General features: G+C 44.4%; 1 protein-coding gene across 7 annotated transcripts in view; it reads left to right on the top strand.

Moving 5' to 3' along the window:
* Positions 1–21,445, top strand: part of EMID1 (EMI domain containing 1) — a 170,048-nt gene that overhangs the window by 112,478 nt on the left and 36,125 nt on the right. For all 7 annotated transcript variants that reach the window (XM_077461244.1, XM_077461243.1, XM_077461239.1 and 4 more), the window contains one exon: positions 19,026–19,145. In XM_077461244.1, coding sequence (XP_077317370.1) covers positions 19,026–19,145 — 120 coding nt within the window. The remainder of the gene's footprint in view (positions 1–19,025; positions 19,146–21,445) is intronic.

Here is a 21,445-nt window from a genome sequence, read left to right as displayed (position 1 = left end):
CTGAACCAAATAAGTTTATCTTGGTCTTATCAGACCAAAGGACATGCTTCCAGTAATCCATGTCCGTAGTCTGCTTGTTTTCAGCAAACTGTTTGCAGGCTTTCTTGTGCATCATCTTTAGAAGGGACTTCCTTGTGGGACGACAGCCAATTTGAGGGAATGTGCCGCGTTTGGTCTGAGCATTGACAGGCTGACCCCCCCCACCCCTTCAACCTCTGCAGCAATGCTGGCAGCACTCATACGTCTATTTCCCAAAGACAACCTCTGGATATGATGCTGAGCATGTGCACCCAACTTCTTTGGTCGACCATGGCGAGGCCTGTTCTGAGTGGAACCTGTCCTGTTAAACTGCTGTATGGTCTTGGCCACCGTACTGTAGCTCAGTTTCAGGGTCTTGCCAATCTTCTTATAGCCTAGGCCAGTGATGGCGAACCTTGGCACTCCAGATGTTTTGAAACTACATTTCCCATGATGCTCATGCACTCTGCTGTGTAGTTGAGCATCATGGGAAATGTAGTTCCAAAACATCTGGGGTGCCAAGGTTCGCCATCACTGGCCTAGGCCATCTTTATGTAGAGCAACAATTATTTTTTTCAGATCCTCAGAGTTCTTTGCCATGTTGAACTTCCAGGGACCAGTATGAGAGAATGAGAGCGATAACAACAAATTTAACATACCTGCTCCCCATTCACACCTGGGACATTGTAAAACGAATGAGTCACATGACATCGGTGAGGAAAAATGGCTAATTTGGACATTTTCACTTAGGGGTGTGCTCACTTTTGTTGCCAGTAGTTTAGACATTAATGGCTGTGTGTTGAGTTACTTTGAGGGGACAGCAAATTTACGCTGTACATTCACTACTTTACATTGTAGCAAAGTGTCATTTCTGCAGTGTTGTCAAAGATGAAAAGATTTATTTGAAAAATATTTACAAAAATGTGAGGAGTGTACTCACTTTTGTGAGATACTGTAGGTCCAGTTGGGTTTAGGTTTCAGCCAATTCCTTGTAGAGGAATAGGGAAGGAAAAGACTTATGCCAAGCACTCAAACTGCATATTATGCTTCTACAGTAATTGTGTGGTTTTCTAAAGCCGCGTACACATGTGGCAGACTGTCTGGCCAACTTAGTCCGTCAGACAATCCGACGGACAGTCCGTCATACTTTCGAATGAACGGACTTGCCCACACACGGCACTTTTTGAGCGGACTAATACGGCGTACTAAGTCCGCCATACTATCCGCCCTACTTTTGAAATGAACGGACTCGCCCACACACGCGGAGGAAAGTCCGCTCATTTCGAGCGCGTCTCCAGGTAGGTGGGGCCCGCGAGGGAGACGTCGCTGACCCCGCCGCCTGGTATGGACTTAAGGGGGAACCCCAACGCCGAAAAAAATCGGCGTGGGGGTCCCCCCCAAGTCCACAACAGACCCTTGTCCGAGCACGCTACCCGGCCGGCCAGGAAAGGGGGGCGAGCGAGCGCCCCCCCTCCTGAGCCGTACCAGGCCGCATGCCCTCAACATGGGGGGGTGCCTTGGGGAAGGGGGGGCAGCGCGGCCCCCCCCACCCCAAAGCACCTTGTCCCCATGTTGATGAGGACAAGGGCCTCTTCCCGACAACCCTGGCCGTTGGTTGTCGGGGTCTGCGGGCGGGGGGCTTATCGGAATCCGGGAGCCCCCTTTAATAAGGGGGCCCCCGGATACCGGTCCCCCACCCTATGTGAATGAGTATGGGGTACAATGTACCCCTAGCCATTCACCTGTGAAAAAAAGTACAAAAAAAACACAACACAGGGTTAAAATATTTTATTGCACAGCTCCGGGGGTCTTCCGTCTTCGGGGGTCTTCTCGCCGGACTCCTCCGCTATCTTCTTGTAGCTCTTTTGCTAGCGGAGGAGTCCGGCTTTCTTCCTCGCCGCCGGCCTCTTCTCCCGACTTCGGGGGTCTTGTCCCCCTCTTCGGTTCTTCTGCCGGGCCACCGCGCCTTCTTATAGCTCTTTTACAGGTGGTGGCCCGGTCTTCTGTCGCCGTCGTCGCCGCCGCCTTCCGTTCTTCTTCTTCTTCTTCTTCTTCTTCTTCTCCAGGAGATGTTGCCTCGACGCTCTCTCCGGCCGGAATGCCAGGGACGCGCTCCGCTGCCACTTATATAGGGACAATGGGGCGGTGTCACATGGCTTTATGTCACATGGGTTGGTCACATGGTGACCCCGCCCCCTTACAATGTCATAGTCCCCATGTGACATCAACCCATGTGACCAACCCATGTGACATAAAGCCATGTGACACCGCCCCATTGTCCCTATATAAGTGGCAGCGGAGCGCTTCCCTGGCATTCCGGCCGGAGAGATCGTCGAGGCAACATCTCCTGGAGAAGAAGAAGAAGAAGAAGAAGAAGAACGGAAGGCGGCGGCGACGGCGGCGACAGAAGACCGGGCCACCGCCTGTAAAAGAGCTATAAGAAGGCGCGGTGGCCCGGCAGAAGAACCGAAGAGGGGGACAAGACCCCCGAAGTCGGGAGAAGAGGCCGGCGGCGAGGAAGAAAGCCGGACTCCTCCGCTAGCAAAAGAGCTACAAGAAGATAGCGGAGGAGTCCGGCGAGAAGACCCCCGAAGACGGAAGACCCCCGGAGCTGTGCAATAAAATATTTTAACCCTGTGTTGTGTTTTTTTTCTACTTTTTTTCACAGGTGAATGGGTAGGGGTACATTGTACCCCATACTCATTCACATAGGGTGGGGGGCCGGTATCCGGGGGCCCCCTTATTAAAGGGGGCTCCCGGATTCCGATAAGCCCCCCGCCCGCAGACCCCGATAACCAACGGCCAGGGTTGTCGGGAAGAGGCCCTTGTCCTCATCAACATGGGGACAAGGTGCTTTGGGGTGGGGGGGGCCGCGCGGCCCCCCCTTCCCCAAGGCACCCCCCATGTTGAGGGCACGCGGCCTGGTACGGCTCAGGAGGGGGGGCGCTCGCTCGCCCCCCTTTCCTGGCCGGCCGGGTAGCGTGCTCGGACAAGGGTCTGTTGTGGACTTGGGGGGGACCCCCACGCCGATTTTTTTCGGCGTTGGGGTTCCCCTTTAAGTCCATACCAGGCGGCGGGGCCAGCGACGTCTCCGTCGTGGGCCCCGCCTACCTGGATACCCGCTCGAAATGAGCGGACTTTTCTCCGGGCGGGAAAAGTCCGCTCATTTCAAAAGTACGGCGGACTGGCACACACATGGGCGGATTGTCCGCCGAAATGCGAGTCCAGCGGACAGTATTTCCAACATTCCGAAATACTTAGTCCGCCAGACTGCACGCTGAAAAAGTCAGCTGAAGCCCACACACGAGCGGACTGTCCGCTGAAATGTGTTTCGGCGGACTAAGTAGGCCAGACAGTCCGCCCGTGTGTACGCGGCTTAAGTGTATTTTTTTTAAATTTGGGAGGAAAGTTAGCATAATCTCCCTCTAACAACTAGTTTATGTGTACACCAGAGCGTTTCTGATGAGACTAAAATTGAACTTTTTAGCCTAAAAGCCAAACACTATGTGTGACATAAAACTAACACTGCACATCACCCTGAACCAGGGGCAGACTGACAACTCATGGCGCCAATGGGCAATAGAAGATTATGGGGCCTCCAGGCTTACAGGTGGCCACCATGCCAGGAGTAGGGATGAGCCGAACACCCCCCTGTTCGGTTCGCACCAGAACCTGCAAACAGACCTAAACTTCGTGTGAACTTTAGAACCCTATTAAAGTCTATGGGACTCGAACGTTCACAATCTAAAGTGCTCATTTTAAAGGGTAATATGCAGGTTACTGTCCTAAAAAGTGTTTGGGGACCCGGGTCCTGCCCCAGGGGACATGGATCAATGCAAAAAAAAGTTTTAAAAACGGCCGTTTTTTCAGGAGCAGTGATTTTAATAATGATTAAAGTGAAACAATAAAAGTGTAATATTCCTTTAAATTTCGTAGCTGGGGGTTATCTATAGTATGCCTGTGAAGGGGCGCATGTTTCTGGTGCTTAGAACTGTCCCTGCACAAAGTGTCATTTGTGCAGGAAAAAAAGTCTTTTAAAATCACTTGCGGCTATTGTCGGGTCCCGTAATACAGAGAACACTCAATGAGTGTTCTCTGCATTAGCCGACAATTCATTCATTCATTGATAAAATTTTTTTAAAAAAAAGCGTGGGGGTTCCCCTAAATTCAATTACCAGGCCCTTCAGGTCTGACATGGATATTAAGGGGAACCCCGTGTCAAATTTAAAAAAAAATTGACGTGGGGGTCCCCCTAAATATCCATAACCAGACCCTTCAGGTCTGATATGGATATTAAGGGGAACCCCGCATCAAATTAAAAAAAAATTGACGTGGGGGTCCCCCTAAAAATCCATATCAGACCCTTTATCCGAGCACGCAACCTGGCAGGCCGCAGGAAAAGAGGGGGGGACGAGAGAGCGCCCCCCCTCCCTCCTGAACCGTACCAGGCCACATACCCTCAACATTGGGAGGATGCTTTGGGGGTATGTGACCCCTCAAAGCACCTTGTCCCCATGTTGATGAGGACAAGGGCCTCATCCTCACAACCCTGGCCGTTGGTTGTGAGGGTCTGCGGGCGGGGGGCTTATCAGAATCTGGAAGCCCCCTTTAACAAGGGGACCCCCAGATCCCGGCCCCCCCCCTGTTTGAAATGGTAAGGGGGTACAAAAGTACCCCTACCATTTCACAAAGAAAGTGTCAAAATGGTTAAATAAGACAAACACACTTTTGAAAAATTCCTTTATTAAAAATAAAAAAAAGATTCCAGCGGTGCTAATCCACTCTTGCTATCCAGCGACGGGTCTCCGGGGTCCAGCGATGGATGATCATATCCAGCGACGGGGGATCTCTCAGTCCAGCGCTGTCCATACATCCTTCTTGTGTCTCCACTCCAGAGACACTGCAGAGATCCCAGCGCTGACGTTTCTTATATTAGGAGGGCGGGGCCACCCGTCACCTGACCCCGCCCCTCTGACGCTGGAGAGGGAAGCCAGGGGTTCCCCAGTGACGTGTGGGTGACCCCGCCCCCTCTGATGTAACGCAGGTTTCCGTTACATCAGAGGGGGCGGGGTCACCCACACGTCACTGGGGAACCCCTGGCTTCCCTCTCCAGCGTCAGAGGGGCGGGGTCAGGTGACGGGTGGCCCCGCCCTCCTAATATAAGAAACGTCAGCGCTGGGATCTCTGCAGTGTCTCCGGAGTGGAGACAGAAGAAGGATGTATGGACAGCGCTGGACTGAGAGATCCCCCGTCGCTGGATATGATCATCCATCGCTGGACCCCGGAGACCCGTCGCTGGATAGCAAGAGTGGATTAGCACCGCTGGAATCTTTTTTTTATTTTTTTTATTTTTAATAAAGGAATTTTTCAAAAGTGTTTGTCTTATTTAACCATTTTGACACTTTCTTTGTGAAATGGTAGGGGTACTTTTGTACCCCCTTACCATTTCAAACAGGGGGGGGCCGGGATCTGGGGGTCCCCTTGTTAAAGGGGGCTTCCAGATTCTGATAAGCCCCCCGCACGCAGACCCTCACAACCAACAGCCAGGGTTGTGAGGATGAGGCCCTTGTCCTCATCAACATGGGGACAAGGTGCTTTGAGGGGTCACAGACCCCCAAAGCATCCTCCCAATGTTGAGGGTATGTGGCCTGGTACGGTTCAGGAGGGAGGGGGGGCCGCTCTCTCGTCCCCCCCTCTTTTCCTGCGGCCTGCCAGGTTGCGTGCTCGGATAAAGGGTCTGATATGGATTTTTAGGGGGACCCCCACGTCAATTTTTTTTTTAATTTGATGCGGGGTTCCCCTTAATATCCATATCAGACCTGAAGGGTCTGGTTATGGATATTTAGGGGGACCCCCACGTCAATTTTTTTTTAAATTTGACACGGGGTTCCCCTTAATATCCATGTCAGACCTGAAGGGCCTGGTAATTGAATTTAGGGGAACCCCCACGCTTTTTTTTTTTTTTTTATCAATGAATGAATGAATTGTCGGCTAATGCAGAGAACACTCATTGAGTGTTCTCTGTATTATGGGACCCGACAATAGCCGCAAGTGATTTTAAAAGACTTTTTTTCCTGCACAAATGACACTTTGTGCAGGGACAGTTCTAAGCACCAGAAACATGCGCCCCTTCACAGGCATATTATAGATACCCCCCAGCTACGAAATTTAAAGGAATATTACACTTTAATTGTTTCACTTTAATCATTATTAAAATCACTGCTCCTGAAAAAACGGCAGTTTTTAAAACTTTTTTTTGCATTGATCCATGTCCCCTGGGGCAGGACCCGGGTCCCCAAACACTTTTTAGGACAGTAACCTGCATATTACCCTTTAAAATTAGCACTTTAGATTTCTCCCATAGACTTGTATAGGGTGTTCCGGCTTTTCGAATTTGCTGCGAATAGCCCAAATTGTTCACTGTTCGCTGAACAGGCGAACAGGCAATGTTCGAGTAGAACATGAGTTCGACTCAAACTCGAAGCTCATCCCTAGCCAGGAGTAAGTAACAAACAAAACAACATATAGAGTACAGCAGTCAGGATGAGTGCCACGCTCACATCAGAGTCCTCCCTTACACCAAAAGTCCCAACATTCTCCCTATACATCACAGTCCACAGAGTCCTACCTTATGGCAGAGCCCCCCCAGTGTGCCACCTTTTATCAGTGTCCCCTTACACACACCTTTGCATGTTAGTGCTTGGTGTGGTAGGCAGCTCGCAGGAAAAGGCCTTTATATGAGAAAAAAAACTACTTGTTGCAAGCTCTGAACTGTGCAAATGAGTCCTAGAGCCAGCAAAATATTGAACTGATGTGGTTGGCCTCAGATCTGGCAGTGGGGTGTGTGAATAAAAGCTATGCTTGACGTGTGCCATATCACCGCACAGGCACACACCCAGAGTTGCTCTGCTGCCTGATCCAAGGCCGGGCTTAGCAGTTCACCATTCAGATGCCTCTGAATGCCAACAAGTGGATTTTTCACAGGCATAGGATTGTTAGATCGACTGTTTAGCGGCAGTAGGCACAAATGAAACATACAGTATACATACACACACTGTATACATACACATAGACACACATGCACACATTATACATATATACACATAGACACCAGCGGCGCCTGGTGCTCAAAATTTTTGGGGGACGCAAACAAACTGAAAAAAAAAAACATCAAACGCAGCTACTGTGCCCATCAAATGCATCTTCTGTGCCCATTAAATGCAGCTACTGTGCCCATCAGCTGCTGCCAATGTGCCCATCAAGCGCAGCCACTGTGCCCATCAAGCAAAATCACTGTGTCCATCAAGAGCAGCCACTGTGCCCATCAAGAGCAGCCACTGTGCTCATCAAACGCAGCCACTGTGCCATCAAACGCAGCCACTGTGCCATCAAACGCAGCCATTGTAGCCATAAATTGGCACTACTGTAGCCATAAATTTCCGCCACTGTAGCCATAAATTGCCGCCACTGTACCCATCAAACGCAGCTACTGTACCCATCAAACGCAGCTACTGTGCCCATCAATTGTGGCCACTGTGCCCATCAAGCGCAGCCACTGTGCCCATCAAGAGCAGCCACTGTGCCCACCAAGCGCAACCACTGTGCTCACCAAGCACAGCCACCGTGCCATCAAACGAAGCTACTGTACCCATAAATTTCCGCCACTGTACCCATCAAACGCAGCTACTGTGCCCATCAAATGCAACTACTGTGCCATCAAGCACAGCCACTGTTTTGGGTGCCTTTTAGAGCTTACGGCTCTAATCAGGTGCTTCACAAAAACACCCCCGCCACTGTAATTCAGGTGCCCAGCGCCTTGCACCTGAATTACAGTGGCGGGGGTGTTTTTGGTAAGCACCTGATGGGAAGATGGATGAGCCAAATACAGGGCTATCTTAGAAGAAAACCTATTAGCCCTTGTACACATGGTCGGACATTCCGACGGATGTTGTCAGATAATCCGACCGTGTGTGGGCTCCATCTGAGTTTTTCCGTCGGAATGTCCGACCAACAAAGTTTAAGAGCTGGATATAAAATTTTCCGACAACTTGATCCGATCGGACTTTGTCTGATCGTTTGTAGAGAATTCCGATCGGACAAAGTACCACGCATGCTCAGATCAAATTACGAGACCAAAGCTATTGGCTACAAGGCTGATTACAGTCCCATCGTAACGAACGAACGTCATCACGTTCCGAATGATCGGATTTTCCGACAGCTTTGTCCGACCGTGTGTATGCAACACCAGTGTTGGACAAAATCCGTCGAAAAAATCTGACAGATTTTGTGGTCGGAATTTCCGACCGTGTGTACAAGGGCTTAGAGTCTGCAAAAGACTTGAGGCTGGGCAAAGGTTCACCTTCCAACAGGACAACGACCCTAAACATACAGCCAGAGCTACAATGGAATGGTTTAGATCAAAGCATATTCATGTGTAAGCCCTTGTACACTTGGTCGGACATTCCGACAGAAAATGTCTGATCGGACCGTGTTGTCGGATAATCCGACTGTGTGTGGGCTCCATCGGACTGTCTCCGTCGGAATATCCGACCGACAAAGTTTTAGAGCTGGGCTATAAAATTTTCCCACAACATGATCCGATCGGACTTTGTCTGATCGTTTGTACAGAATTCCGATAGGACAAAGTGCCACGCATGCTCAGATCAAATTCCTAGACTGAAGCTATTGGCTACTAGCCTGAACGTAGTCCCCTCATAACGAAATAACGTCATCACGTTCCGAACTATCAGATTTTCCGACAACTTTGTCCGACCGTGTGTATGCAACACCAGTTTCGGACAAAATCCGTCGGACAAAATCCAACAGATTTTGTTGTCGGAATGTCCGACCGTGTGTACAAGGGCTTAGGCTGGTCCAGTCAAAGACCAGACCTAGATCCAACTGAGAATCTGTGGCGAGACTTGAAAATTGCTGTTCACAGACACTCTCCACCCAATCTGACAGAGCTTGAGCTATTTTGCAAAGAAGAATGGACAAAAAATTCACTCTCTAGATGTGCAAAGCTGGTAGAGACATCCCCAAAAAAGACTTGCAGCTGTAATTGCAGTGAAAGGTGGTTCTACAAAGTATTGACTGAATACAAATGCACACCACATTTTTCACATTGTTATTTGTAAAAAAAATTGAAAACCATTTTCTTTCCACGTCACAATTATGTGGCACTTTGGGTTGTTCTATCACATAAAATCCCAATAAAATACATTTACATTTTTGGTTGTAACATGACAAAATGTGGAAAATTTCAAGGGGTGGGAATACTTTTTCAAGACACTGTAGCTTCCATCAATGAAAAGGGCCCTATGAATGGCAGATTGGCAGATGAATGAAAGGTCTGTGTACTCTGTTTATAGAGAGCTTTTCATTGATGAAAGCTAAAGTACAGCTTCTATGAATGGAGGAGGGGGCCTGAATGGAAGGGCATAGTCAGCACTTTTAATGAGTGTCTATGACAGGTGAGGTGTTGACCCCTGCACCAGCAGATTACCCCAGGGGTATGGGGGGGGGGGGGGGGAAGCAGAACATAAAAACTGTATCATTGAATGTAAGTACTGTCCCCTGTGCTGATTTAAAATAAAATAAAATTAGGCTTTACGGTCCAAATGCCATCTTGTGGTTTAACGGGATGGGCTGTGTAAATCTCAGAACTATGTAGACAGATATACAAATCTACTTGCAGGTAAATCAGCTTCCATATATTTATTTTAGTGGTAAGCTTTTATAGCTTAACTTGAGTCAAAGCTCTTATTTTATTTTGGATAAACAGGAGAGGGGTTAGATTCTCCATCTCATGTCTGTATTCTGATCTGATAGGGAATACCCACATTTCTACTTTTTATTTTTATTTTTTATTTTTTTGTGGTCCCTGAAGATTCACCCTCACTACGTGCCTACTTGTCCTGTTATCAGGGTGTCAAAGAGACCAGAAAGCATTGTTAATCTCTTCAATGGTAACGTAGAACACAGCATAAATATATTTTTAGTTGAGTGGGAAAGGGTTAGAACCTCTGGATGTTTTTATTGCTGTTTCTTCCTGTATTTGTGATACTCCCCTCATTCCTTGTTCTAGTGTCACCAGATAAAAAAAAACATTTTAAAAATATCCCAGTTTTACCACAGCAAAAAAGTACGAAACCTTTCCACACTCTGTCCCAGACCCAAACATGTGTATTGGCAGGAGTTACGCTTTATATATTGAGCCTATAATATTAAAAATTGGAAACATGCAACTATTTTTACCTTTACCCAGAGCTGTAACTAGAATTTTATTTTTGCAGCATTAGTTCTTTTTATTTTGCAACAAGACTGCCCCCTTCTGTGTTTTGCGTGAAACTTCACTTATAAGGGCTTAGCCGATTTGTTTGTAATAGAAAAGATAACTGTTACTGATGAAGACTGATAGAGTAATTATAGTATAATTAAATTATATGTTTTTAACTTCAACTGTAGAAACTTTCAAAAATATTGTTATTCTGTATGTAAGTACAATAGATTTGTGTGCACATGATTGCCTTATTTCTTAATATTATACCTTCAAGATGCATGGCAGCAGAAGCAGTTTCTGTTATTGGATTCCTCTTTGATACAGGTGACATAAGAAAGAATGCAAGGAAAAGGTTTTCTTATTCAGTACCATGGACAGTACTACCTACTTTAGCACCTAATGCCAAGGTGTATTAAACTTTTTGATCATAAAGTCTAACTGGCATTTTGTGAGGCTGCCCAATGACTTATTACTCCTTCCTTGTAATTGAAATGCCTACTTATCATATAATGTAATGACATATATAAATTACACAGGTTCTGTGGCTGCTTTATTCAGATAAAGAACTAATACAAATAAAGCACAGAACCTGTAATTTAGAGATTATTAGAAGGAAAAGTTGGCTCCCAGCTATGCTATGCAATCCTGCAAAAGTTTAAGATGTGGATAATAATGAACTAACAACATTATTTATAATTTATGTAAAGTACACCTCAATTTATTATTTTATAATATTTTTTAATAATATAATATATATATAGAGAGAGAGAGAGAGAGAGAGAGAGAGAGATAGTTGACCCCCGCAGAGTCGCTGTTCAGAGTTCGCGGCCCCAGACGTTTGCAGATTTTTCCCCAGCCCAAAATTCCTGCATCATAACAATTTACCGCATGTAGCTATCTCGAGTGTTTTGCTGAGTGTTCTTCGTTTTGTTCATCTTAAAGCCCTAAGATGCCGCCCAAAGGCCCCCCTCCTGAAGTGCCTGAAGAAGACGTGCCACCCGAGGCATTTAATAGGCACTTATAGGCATTTTTTTTACCACATACAAAATTTGCGGATTTTCACAATTCGCAGGTGCTCAAAGAACGTAACACCCGTGAATTTCGGGAGTCAACTGTATATAATAAAATAACAAAAGATGAACAGTGTTTCCTGTGAGATTGTAAATCAATAAATAACAATCATATATTGTAAATAAAGCCCCAATATATGAATCCGTGACTTGACTTCACCAAATCTTCAGTGTAACGCTAAATAATTCCAATAATGTGCTTGATAAGTCTAACCACTCACCAGAAAGTGGAAAAAAGCCCTTAAGAATGTGCACTAGCACGTGCTGACGCTATTACCACTGAGTCCTCGTGGCAGGAGCGGTGGCTTATCATGTTAGTTATTGGCCTATTTTTTTCAATTAAATTTTCTGTTTCTTAAATGTTGCTCTAATTTTATAGTTACATAGTTAATCTGGTTGAAAAAAGATAAAAGTTCATCTAGCTCAATCAATAAAATTATGTGACATAAAACATCATAACTACCACCATTTTATTCTCTTGGGTGTCTGCTTTCAGAAAATATATAATATTTTGGAGTTTTTACATACTCCCAGACCTAAAAAATTTTAACCACTTGACCTCCTTAAGATTTATCCCCCATTTTTTGATAAAGATGTCCTTTTTTTCTCACAAGTAGGGCTTTCTTTCAGTGGTATTTGATCACCACTGCGTTTTTAATTTTTTTGCACTATAAACAAAAAAAGACTGACATTTTTGAAAAAAAAAATTTTTTTGCTTTCTGCTATAAAGCGAATCCAAAGAAAAGTGTAAAAAATTGAATTTCTTGACAAAGTTAAGCCAAAATTTATTCTGCTACATAATTTTGGTAAAAAATCCCAATAAGCATATATTGATTGGTTTGGCGTTCTTATTTATTTTTTTTTTTTTTACTAGTAATGGCAGCGATCAGCGACTTCTAGCGGGACTGCGATATTGCAGCGGACACTAACTCACACTTTTGAAACTTTTTGTGAACTAGTCACATTAATACAGTGATCAGTGCTAAAATATGCATGGTCACTGTACTTATCAGGTACCTTTTCCGAGGCCAAGATGCTGAGAGAGGCTCCTCTTGCAGCTAAGCTCAGTATACCCCTGAAGGTGGTACAGGAGGTATAGGGCTCAAAGAAGCATGGGTTGCCAGCAGGTTGAGAAGGCTTAAGCTGATGATCACTTGCAGACTTTGCTTGAGAAGACGACAAGGAGTATTCAGAACACTTAGTAAAATCCTGGCTGAGGGTAGAACACAGGAGAGCAGATTGAAGGCTGTAGTGAGGCCAGCTGAGGGTCAATCACAGGTAAGTGATAAGTAAAGTCTGTGAGCCAAGCCGGGGGTCAAACACTGGTAATCAGGCAGGTGCAAATATAGCAAAGTCTGTGAGCCAAGCCGGGGGTCAAACACTGGTAATCAGGCAAGTCCAACTATAGCAAAGTCTGTGAGCTAAGCCGGGGGTCAAACACTGGTAATCATGCAGGTGCAAGTATAGCAAAGTCTGTGAGCCAAGCCAGAGGTCAAACACAGATAATCAGGCAAGTGCAACTATAGCAAAGTCTGTGAGCTAAGCCGGGGGTCAAACACTGGTAATCAGGCAGGTGCAACTATAGCAAAGTCCATGAGCCAAGGTGGGAGTCAAACACTGGAGAGGATATCAGAGAAGGTCAGGAGGCAAGCCAAGGTCACAACAGGAACCACTTGGAAGTATAACACAGGTTCAGGAACAGGGAAGAGCTGAAGACAATCCAGCAACTTGGGTCAGACAGAGGCAGCCTTATATAGGCCAGCAGGGGGAACAATCTGTCACATGATGCGCCTATGGCACCCATTTATTCTACTGGCAAGATTGCCAGTACTTCCATGGCCTATTCCCTGACACTATTTCTCTGACAGTACTAACGAAACTGGCTGGTAAGTGGTTAAACATCTAGGGCAATCGAAGGGTTAAATGTGTGCCTAGCCAGTGTTTAGGTGTGTTCGGATCCTAGTCTGAACATGCTTGAGATAGCCTGCCCACTTGATTGGCAGGGCACTGTGGGGTGGGTGGGGAGGCCCTGTCAGGTTGGCTGTATGGGGCCCCATGATTTCTAACAGCAGTCCTGCTAAAGGCTAGCTTGAGATTAGAAATGGTTCAGAAACAAAATCATTAATGTGAATTCTAGCCACCAGATCCATATAAAGCAATCTTATCCACTGTTTAGAGTTTGGTCCAAACCCAAATTTACATGAGATTTGTTTATCAAGTGCCATAAGCAAATTTCACAATACAAAAAATTAGGTTATTCGGATGCAGAGATAAGAATTTAGCGAGTATTTTGGTGTCTACATTTATAGATGAGATTTGCCTATAGAATTCCTAAAAGTGAGGGTCTTTCATACCAGTTGGCCTGGGAACAGGACCTAGGAATGGACATAGAAGTGGAAGAGTGGTCTAAATGGTCTTCCATGGTGCACAAAGGGATCCTCAATACCACTATGGTTGAGGCAAACTATAAGGTCCTTTTTCACTATTACATGGTGCCTGCAAGACTTGCTAAAATTTACACTGACTCTTCTCCTTTGTGTTTCAGAGGATGCAGGATGGGAGGGGTCCACGTACCACATTTGGTGGACCTGCTCGAAATTAACCACTTTTGGACCAGAGTGTTTACTGATGTATTCCGTGACCTTTGTAAACCTTACCAAGAATGCCAAAACGGCGCTCTATAACGATTTGGCGGATGACATTCCTAGACTTAGCCGATCCCTCATCTTCATCATTCTACTTGCTACAAACATGTCTATTGCCAAAGCTTGGAAATCTCCTGTAGTGGATATAGCAATAGCTAAACACAAGTTATCCTGGATAATGCTGCATGAAAAATTAGCTAGCATTCTCGGTGATTGACAAGCTAGATTTGATAAAATCTGGTATCTCTTGATCACATATTTATAGTCATCCATATGACGGGGTGTCCTATCAGAGGACCCGGGCATTGAGATGGATGGAGCGAGATACCCAATCCCTCATCATCTTCATTCTACTTGCCACAAAGATGTCCCTTGCCAAAGTTTGGAAAGCTCCTGTAGTGGATATAGAAATATAAACACAAGTTACCCTGGCTAAAGCTGCAACTTTCTCTTCCCAGGTCCGCTCTTATCTTTTCTTACTTAGCCCCCTCTATCCAGTTTTTTTTTCACTCTCTTTCTTTTTGACCCCCCCCCCCCATTTGTCTCCCTTTTTATTTCTTTTTCTCTTTATAGTATTGAGCCTTATATGTTTAGACAATGGTGAATGCTGACCCTTTATGCCTTACCTTTAATGTAAACCTAATATGGAACTGTCTCTAATGTCAACTTGCTGACAGTGCTTTATTATTCTGCTATGTTGGACACATCTTTATTACTTTGGTGGTCTGAATAATTGTTTGTACTTTGTAATGTCCCCTCACATTATTTTCACATAAACATATTAAAACAGAAAAGGGAAGGGCTTTGGTAATAAAATAATCAGCGCCTCTCTCATTTGGCATGATTCCTTCTTTCCATATATAATTATACAAATCTAAGAGGCAAACCGTTAACAGGTATGTAAAGGAAACCTACCATTCAGCAGGAGAACCATGGAGCCACGGTGTATTATTTTGTGGGAATGGTGCTATAGCTCCATTTATCTCTTTGCACATAATAGAGGGGTCCAGAAGGAAGAATGTTTTGTGATATGTGGTAAGGGATGGCAGGGATATCCTGCTAAGATAATTTAGCAGATCATCCTTGGAGTATTGTGCCCATGTCTTATATACCGTACTTCCTTGTATAAAGTTTGAAAGGATAGGGAGATCACTTCAGTATTCTTAACTAAACTTCCTGTTTATTATATACATTAGTGCATACAATGTATGCATTAGTGCATACATTGAGACGTAGCTAGATATTTGATTATACAATTAACCAAGGGTGCAGTATAATTACGGTTCAGGTTCACCTCCAATACCATATTATGTCTTCTGTAATACTAATAGAGCCAATAGCTATTGCAACATTTTTCCCATAATGTCCACCAATTTGACAATGGCAGAAGGAGGGGATAAATATCTATTAATAATCATAGGTAATCATAGGTAATAATGATGTACTTTAAATAGCAATACTACATAACTCCCCAGAAGATACAGTTTAATTTCTTCCATTATTGCGGCTAGGGATTTTAAGATTAGTGTAGTCACACCTCTTGAATTACAGGAGTATGTAGAGTGGTATGCTTTCTCTATATACAGTGGGTATAGAAAAGAATTACCCCCTTTAAAATAATCACATTTTGTTGCTTTGCAACCTGAAACGAAAAAAGACACCATTTTTGTTTTATCCAGTTGTATTTACTAGTGCAGCTTATAACATCCAAGTGAAAGATATAACACCAACATATCAGAAAAACATAAGGGGTGAGTTGGAGAAAGGATCACCCCCTTATGTCAGTTTTTGTTGAACCACCTTTTGCTTTAATTACAGACTTTAGTCTGTTGGGATATGTCTCCACTAACTTTGCACATCTAGACCTTGCAATATTTGCCCACTCTTCTTTGCAGAACTGCTCAAGTTCAGTTAAATTTGATGGTGACCATTTTGTGGACTGCAGTCTTCAAGTCATTACACATATTTTTAATGGGGTTTAAGTCTGGGCTCTGTCTAAGCTATTCAAGGACATTCACCCTTTTCTCCTTCAACTCCTGTGTGGTCATGTTTGCTGTGTGCTTTGGATCATTGTCATGTTGAAAGCAGTGGCGGCTGTTTTTTTTTTTTTTTTTTTTAGGGGGGGGGGGGCAAAAAGCCACCCATCCCCCCAAGCCTCACCCCCCCCCCCTCTACTGTTTGCCAGTCGGTCCAGCACTTACCCCATCGTAGTGGATGGCAAGCAGCAGGCAGCGTGGTGCAGCGGCTCCGTGTCCTCTTCTCCATGGCGGTCTCCAGCTCCTTCCCTCTTCCTCCTAGGCATCCAATAGGATCGCCTGTCCTTTCAGCCAATCAGATGACCAGTGTCAAAACCTGCTTCCTGATTGGCCAGGAGGAGATCATTGTTACATCAGTGTAACAAGCCTTGGTGGGATCAGAGCGCACTCTCTTTCTTCTATCCTTACAAATGCTCCAGTCCCTGCTGCAGAGAAACACTCCAATATTACAGGATATTACCACCTCCATTCTTTACTGTAGGAATGGTGCTATTTAGATGGTGAGCTGTATTGGATTTCTGCCAGATATATAGTTTCATATTGAGGCCAAATAATTCATTGTTAGTCTCTTCTGACTATAACACCCTTTTCCATGTGGACATTGAATCTTCAAGGTATGTTTAAGATGGTCAGATGACACTAAAATTTTATGATTTGGCCTCAAGACCAAACAATATGACATTAGGTGTGTAATTAGGAGTTGGTAACTTATGTCCTTGAGAATGGTCTTTAGTATCAAGCTACTGGGAAAGTGAAGAAAAGTGAAGAATATTGCATACTCATTGCTAATTTGTATGCCGCACGCCGATAACAGTAAACACAAAAGGAAGTGGGAACATGATCTTAAAATGAACATTTCTGAAAAGCAATGGGAAAAGGCGTGTATTTTGACACACAAATGCTCATTAAGCTCCAAATACCAAGAGATTTCCTATAAGGCCCTCACTCGATGGTATCTGACACCGCAAAAGGCCGGGAGATGGTCTCTCTCCACCTCAGATAAATTCTGGAGATGTAAAACTTGCATAGGCTCACTTCTACACATTTCTCTCATTAGCGCCTACTGGGATGAAATTAAGACCTGGATAAAACATATAACGGAAACCAATCTAGAACTAAACGCAGCCGCCTGAGTGATCAATTTAGTCCCAACTACCTTAAGTCGCTACAAAAAATCACTCTCTCGACACCTACTAGTTGCGGCTAAAACGCTCATACCCATCCACTGGAAAACCTCCACAGTCCCAGGAGTTAAGAACTGGTTAAATAGGGTACAATACATTTTTAAAATGGAGGAAATAGTGGCAATGAAAAAAGAGAACAGCATATCCTTCAATAGAACTTGGCAACCTTGGCTGGCCTTTACACTCTCGCCAGATTACCAATTACTCATGAGCTGAACTTCCCTTATCCATTACTCTACAGAGAAAAAGGTAATAGTAAGGAGGAAATAGAAGGGCTGTGTTATACATGTCTCTATTGGACACACACTGAACCTAAGGAAATGAACCCTAGTGCGATGGTACCCCCCCCCCCCCCCCCGTGACTACCAACCCCCTTTATCCTGTACCCCCCTTCACCCTTCCCCCAATACATAACCTACCTTGTGATATCACTAGTTTATACGCTTCTCTATTTGTCTTTGCTTTCTTTTTTCGTTCTAATTGAGATACTAAGTTAAAACACTAATGCTACCTAGTTGTATCAATGTTTGTATACATACCATTGTTGATAACATTTATAATTCTATGCTAATTGTAAACCTGAACATACTCTCAATAAAACCTTTTTTGACTGTGAAAAGTGAAGAATAGTGCCATCCCTCTGCAGTTTAGCTGGATAAAGTGTTTTAACATTTGTAAAACTGTAAACTGTGTTTGTCTAGTGGCAGAGCAATCTAGATTTTTGGAAACTACAATTTCATTATATAGTTGTTTTTTAGATGTTCTAGCTAGTCTCAGTATTGTTTCAAGTAAAGGAGTTGGGCAATAAGAGGCCGGAGGGGAGTACCTGGCGGAGGAGTTCTCATATGAATTCTATATGCATGTTTAATGGCAAACAGACTGTAGATTTCCCACTCTTTCAGAAAGATTTTAAGCCATATTTCTAAACATTCTTATGGTTTGTGGCCCTCTGAGCCTTCAGGGAAGCCCAAAAGGTGAACATTATTCCTCCTCAGCCTGTCTTCTAAATCACCACATTTGGATACATGATCCATTATGCCCTTCGTTACCTCTCTCACTTGATTATGCATAGGGGTAATAGTATCCTCATGATCACTGACTCTCTGTTCTGTGTCAGTGACTCTGTAGCCTTGTACACGCAGTACGATTGTTGGCCAAATGACCGTCTAATTTTTTGTCAAAAGGGCATGTGCCAGGATCTAACGTTACACGATTCCCATGCCACAAACATGAACGTAGTGACATACTACAAGGAATTTCAATATTTTTAATCATGCATCATCCACAGTTAGTGTCTATTTTCTAGACAGAAATACTGGCTCAGTGACGATGCAGTATGTAAATCCAGGAATCTGTGAAGTTCTAGTTCTTGTCTGTATTCACAAATATCTGACACAGAACAGCCCCTGCTGCAGCCCCTCACTTTGTGACAGAGTGAGCAGACTGGTTACATCTTCTTAGCCTATGCAAAGTCACATGACTGTAAGAAACTAAAGGACTGCTTGTTAATGATAAAAGGAGTAGCTGTTTTGAAAAATTATACCGTTGTGTATTATGACACGTCAGGAGTTTATGCAGATTTGCAAAGTAATTGAAAGGTCCCCTTTAAGTCTTATTGGTTAAACCAAAGTTAGTATAGCACCATAGTGTGTGATTATACATTTCTAGAACACTCAAATGCCTTTGCAGTTGTGAGAAAAGGTGCAATTGCCCACAGGATACTATATATGTTCTGCCACTGATGCATGTTCCTCTAAACCAGTTTACAGTTCTATTATATCTATACTTAGGTCCTCCTGGTGCTCCTGGTCCTCCTGGAAGGGATGGTGCAGCAGGTGCCCCTGGAGAGAGAGGTCTTCCTGGGCCATCGGGTCCCCCTGCTCCAGCTTACCAGAGACTTGTGGATCAGGGTAAGTATTAGGCTCATCAATGCAAGTATAATCCATGAACAGTTATTTATTGTATTTACTTCACCTTGTTGCATCTGTCAATGTATGCTAATCCAAAATTGTGTCATGCAGAACATCATTTCACATGATTTTAGTAGATGTAAAACCTAATGGAATGTAATTTATTTGATAACAAACAAATGCCTTAATTTTACATAGAATGCTTGTTTTCGCCTTTATTAATCTTTGGTTGCGTTCCAGTGCATGTCATCTTTTGAAAACTTTTTGCAGCCACTTCCATGTCTTCATGCATGCACTCCAGCTTCAGCTGCTTGGCATTTTTCTAGGCATGTTTCCTGATGGCGACAACATTGTGTCATGTGTGTTGAAATTGTCACCTATAGTCCCCAGTGGTAGCCCATGTGTCAGCGTAAAATAGCACAGTAAGCAGACAGAAAGGGTGTTGTCACCCTATATGAGCAAATGCCCAAACAAGAACCTTCATGGCAGAATCACCAGATAATATTTAAACAAAAGCCTTAGATTTTGGAGGATTGGAAATAGTTTTTCAAATTACATTAACAAAAGGTTTCCCAAAGATGGGAAATGGTCAATAGTCAATGGTATTATCCAAAACATTGAAAAATGTCTGGGGGCCAAAAGAGGGTCAGGGAATGTCTAGGGGTCAGTAGATGATTAATAATTGATGGAAGCTTTATTGCTGTCATATATTTCTTTGAGGTCTCTGTAGAACTCCATACCAGTTCCTTGACCTCAAGGTGCAGTGGCTAATGATATGGCAATGTTTCCCAGGATTGGATGTTCCACCCCAGTTCTGTCTGACCATAGGGATGTAAGCCCTTTAAAGACAAGGCTGAGTGACATGGGTGCACCTACAAACAAAGATATTGGAGGGTAGAACCCAAGGGCTAGAGCCCTTCCAGATGCTTAAATAATATAAATTTGTAATCCTTGATGGTTTAGACTTCTAATTCTTCTGAGGATTTGGCAGAGGAGCAAAATGGCCGAATAGGTCTGGAAATGTTATTAAAGGAGAAGTTTATGCAGTCCTAAGCCTGAATATTGAGCGATCACATGACCACTGACCACTGTCAGTCACTGCTCTCTACTTTGCCCCTTCAGCGCTCACTGGAGTGCCATGTTGGAGTGGGGACGGGCACATAAAAGCCGTAGCCAGCTGTCAATCAAGCAGCTGGGTGTATCCCCGACAAAATAGTCAGGATCCTTCCAGACCCTGGGGCGGCTCTGTGATGTCAGATAACAGTAAACTGATTCTGGCTCACAGAAGAGCACAAATAACTGTACTCCTGTGACCCACAAGAGAAGTATTGGCAAAAAAATATTTGGTCATACTTCTCTTTTAAGCACCAGGCGTTTCAATAAGGAAATATGAAATTAACTGAGAATTAAGAGGTGAGAAGGAAATCACAGGCTATAGTTAACCAGATTGATGATTGGGATGATATGAAGACAAGGAAAATATGAAGTCGAGAAGTTCAAAGTGATGCTAAATGCCCTGCATGAGGCCTTCCAAAATCTGGAGGTAAATTGGACTCCCCTTCCTGAACCAATGTGAGTGGGTTGTAGTTTTGCCAACCTATCAGATTGAAGTTTACTGACACGACACCCAAAATTTACTGGCACAGCCAAGCTTTTACTGGCATTTCCAAAAGTTCCAAAATCACAGTTTTACGTGCAAATATCAGTATTTAGGCTACAAACAAATACAATATGCAAATAGCAATGCGATTTAAGATAGATACTAAGGCAAAAAATATATATTTCTTATTTTATTTTTAAAATAGTAAGTAAGTAGCTCAGGGACAGGACTCAGGAGGGCAAACAAATAGAATGGGCAGGCACACACACACACACACACATGAAATTGACTCTTCCAAGGACACTGACAACAGTGTGCAGCAGCACAGATGATGATGACACTTCACCAACACGCCCCCTCCTCACAGTTACAGTCTCTCCAGTCCAGGTGGTCCCCTCAGTCCACTCCAGTCCAAACAGCACTGACAGTCCTGCTCCTGGCTTGCCTTACTCCCATCCTGCAGACCCGCACACAAGGCTCCGCTCGGTTTCCCTTGCACCATGACATCACACGACACGATCAGACACTACCTCTGCCAGACCCAGCCCCTGCCAATGCAGCCCCAACACACTGTAGCAGGCACTCTGATGATCTTGGCTGGCTCCAGACCAGAACTGCCATATTCTTTACTGGCAACCTTTTATTATCACTGGCATTTACTGGCAGGAGAAAAGTACCAATTTTTTACTGGCTGCCTGTA

This window comes from Lithobates pipiens, unplaced genomic scaffold, assembly GCF_037356315.1.
Source record: "Lithobates pipiens isolate NorthernLeopardFrog02 unplaced genomic scaffold, aLitPip1_a1.2 Scaffold_3, whole genome shotgun sequence".
NCBI classification, from domain to species: Eukaryota; Metazoa; Chordata; class Amphibia; order Anura; family Ranidae; genus Lithobates; species Lithobates pipiens.
Note: the sequence above shows the minus strand (reverse complement) of the source record. Positions and strands in the feature narration are given on the sequence as shown.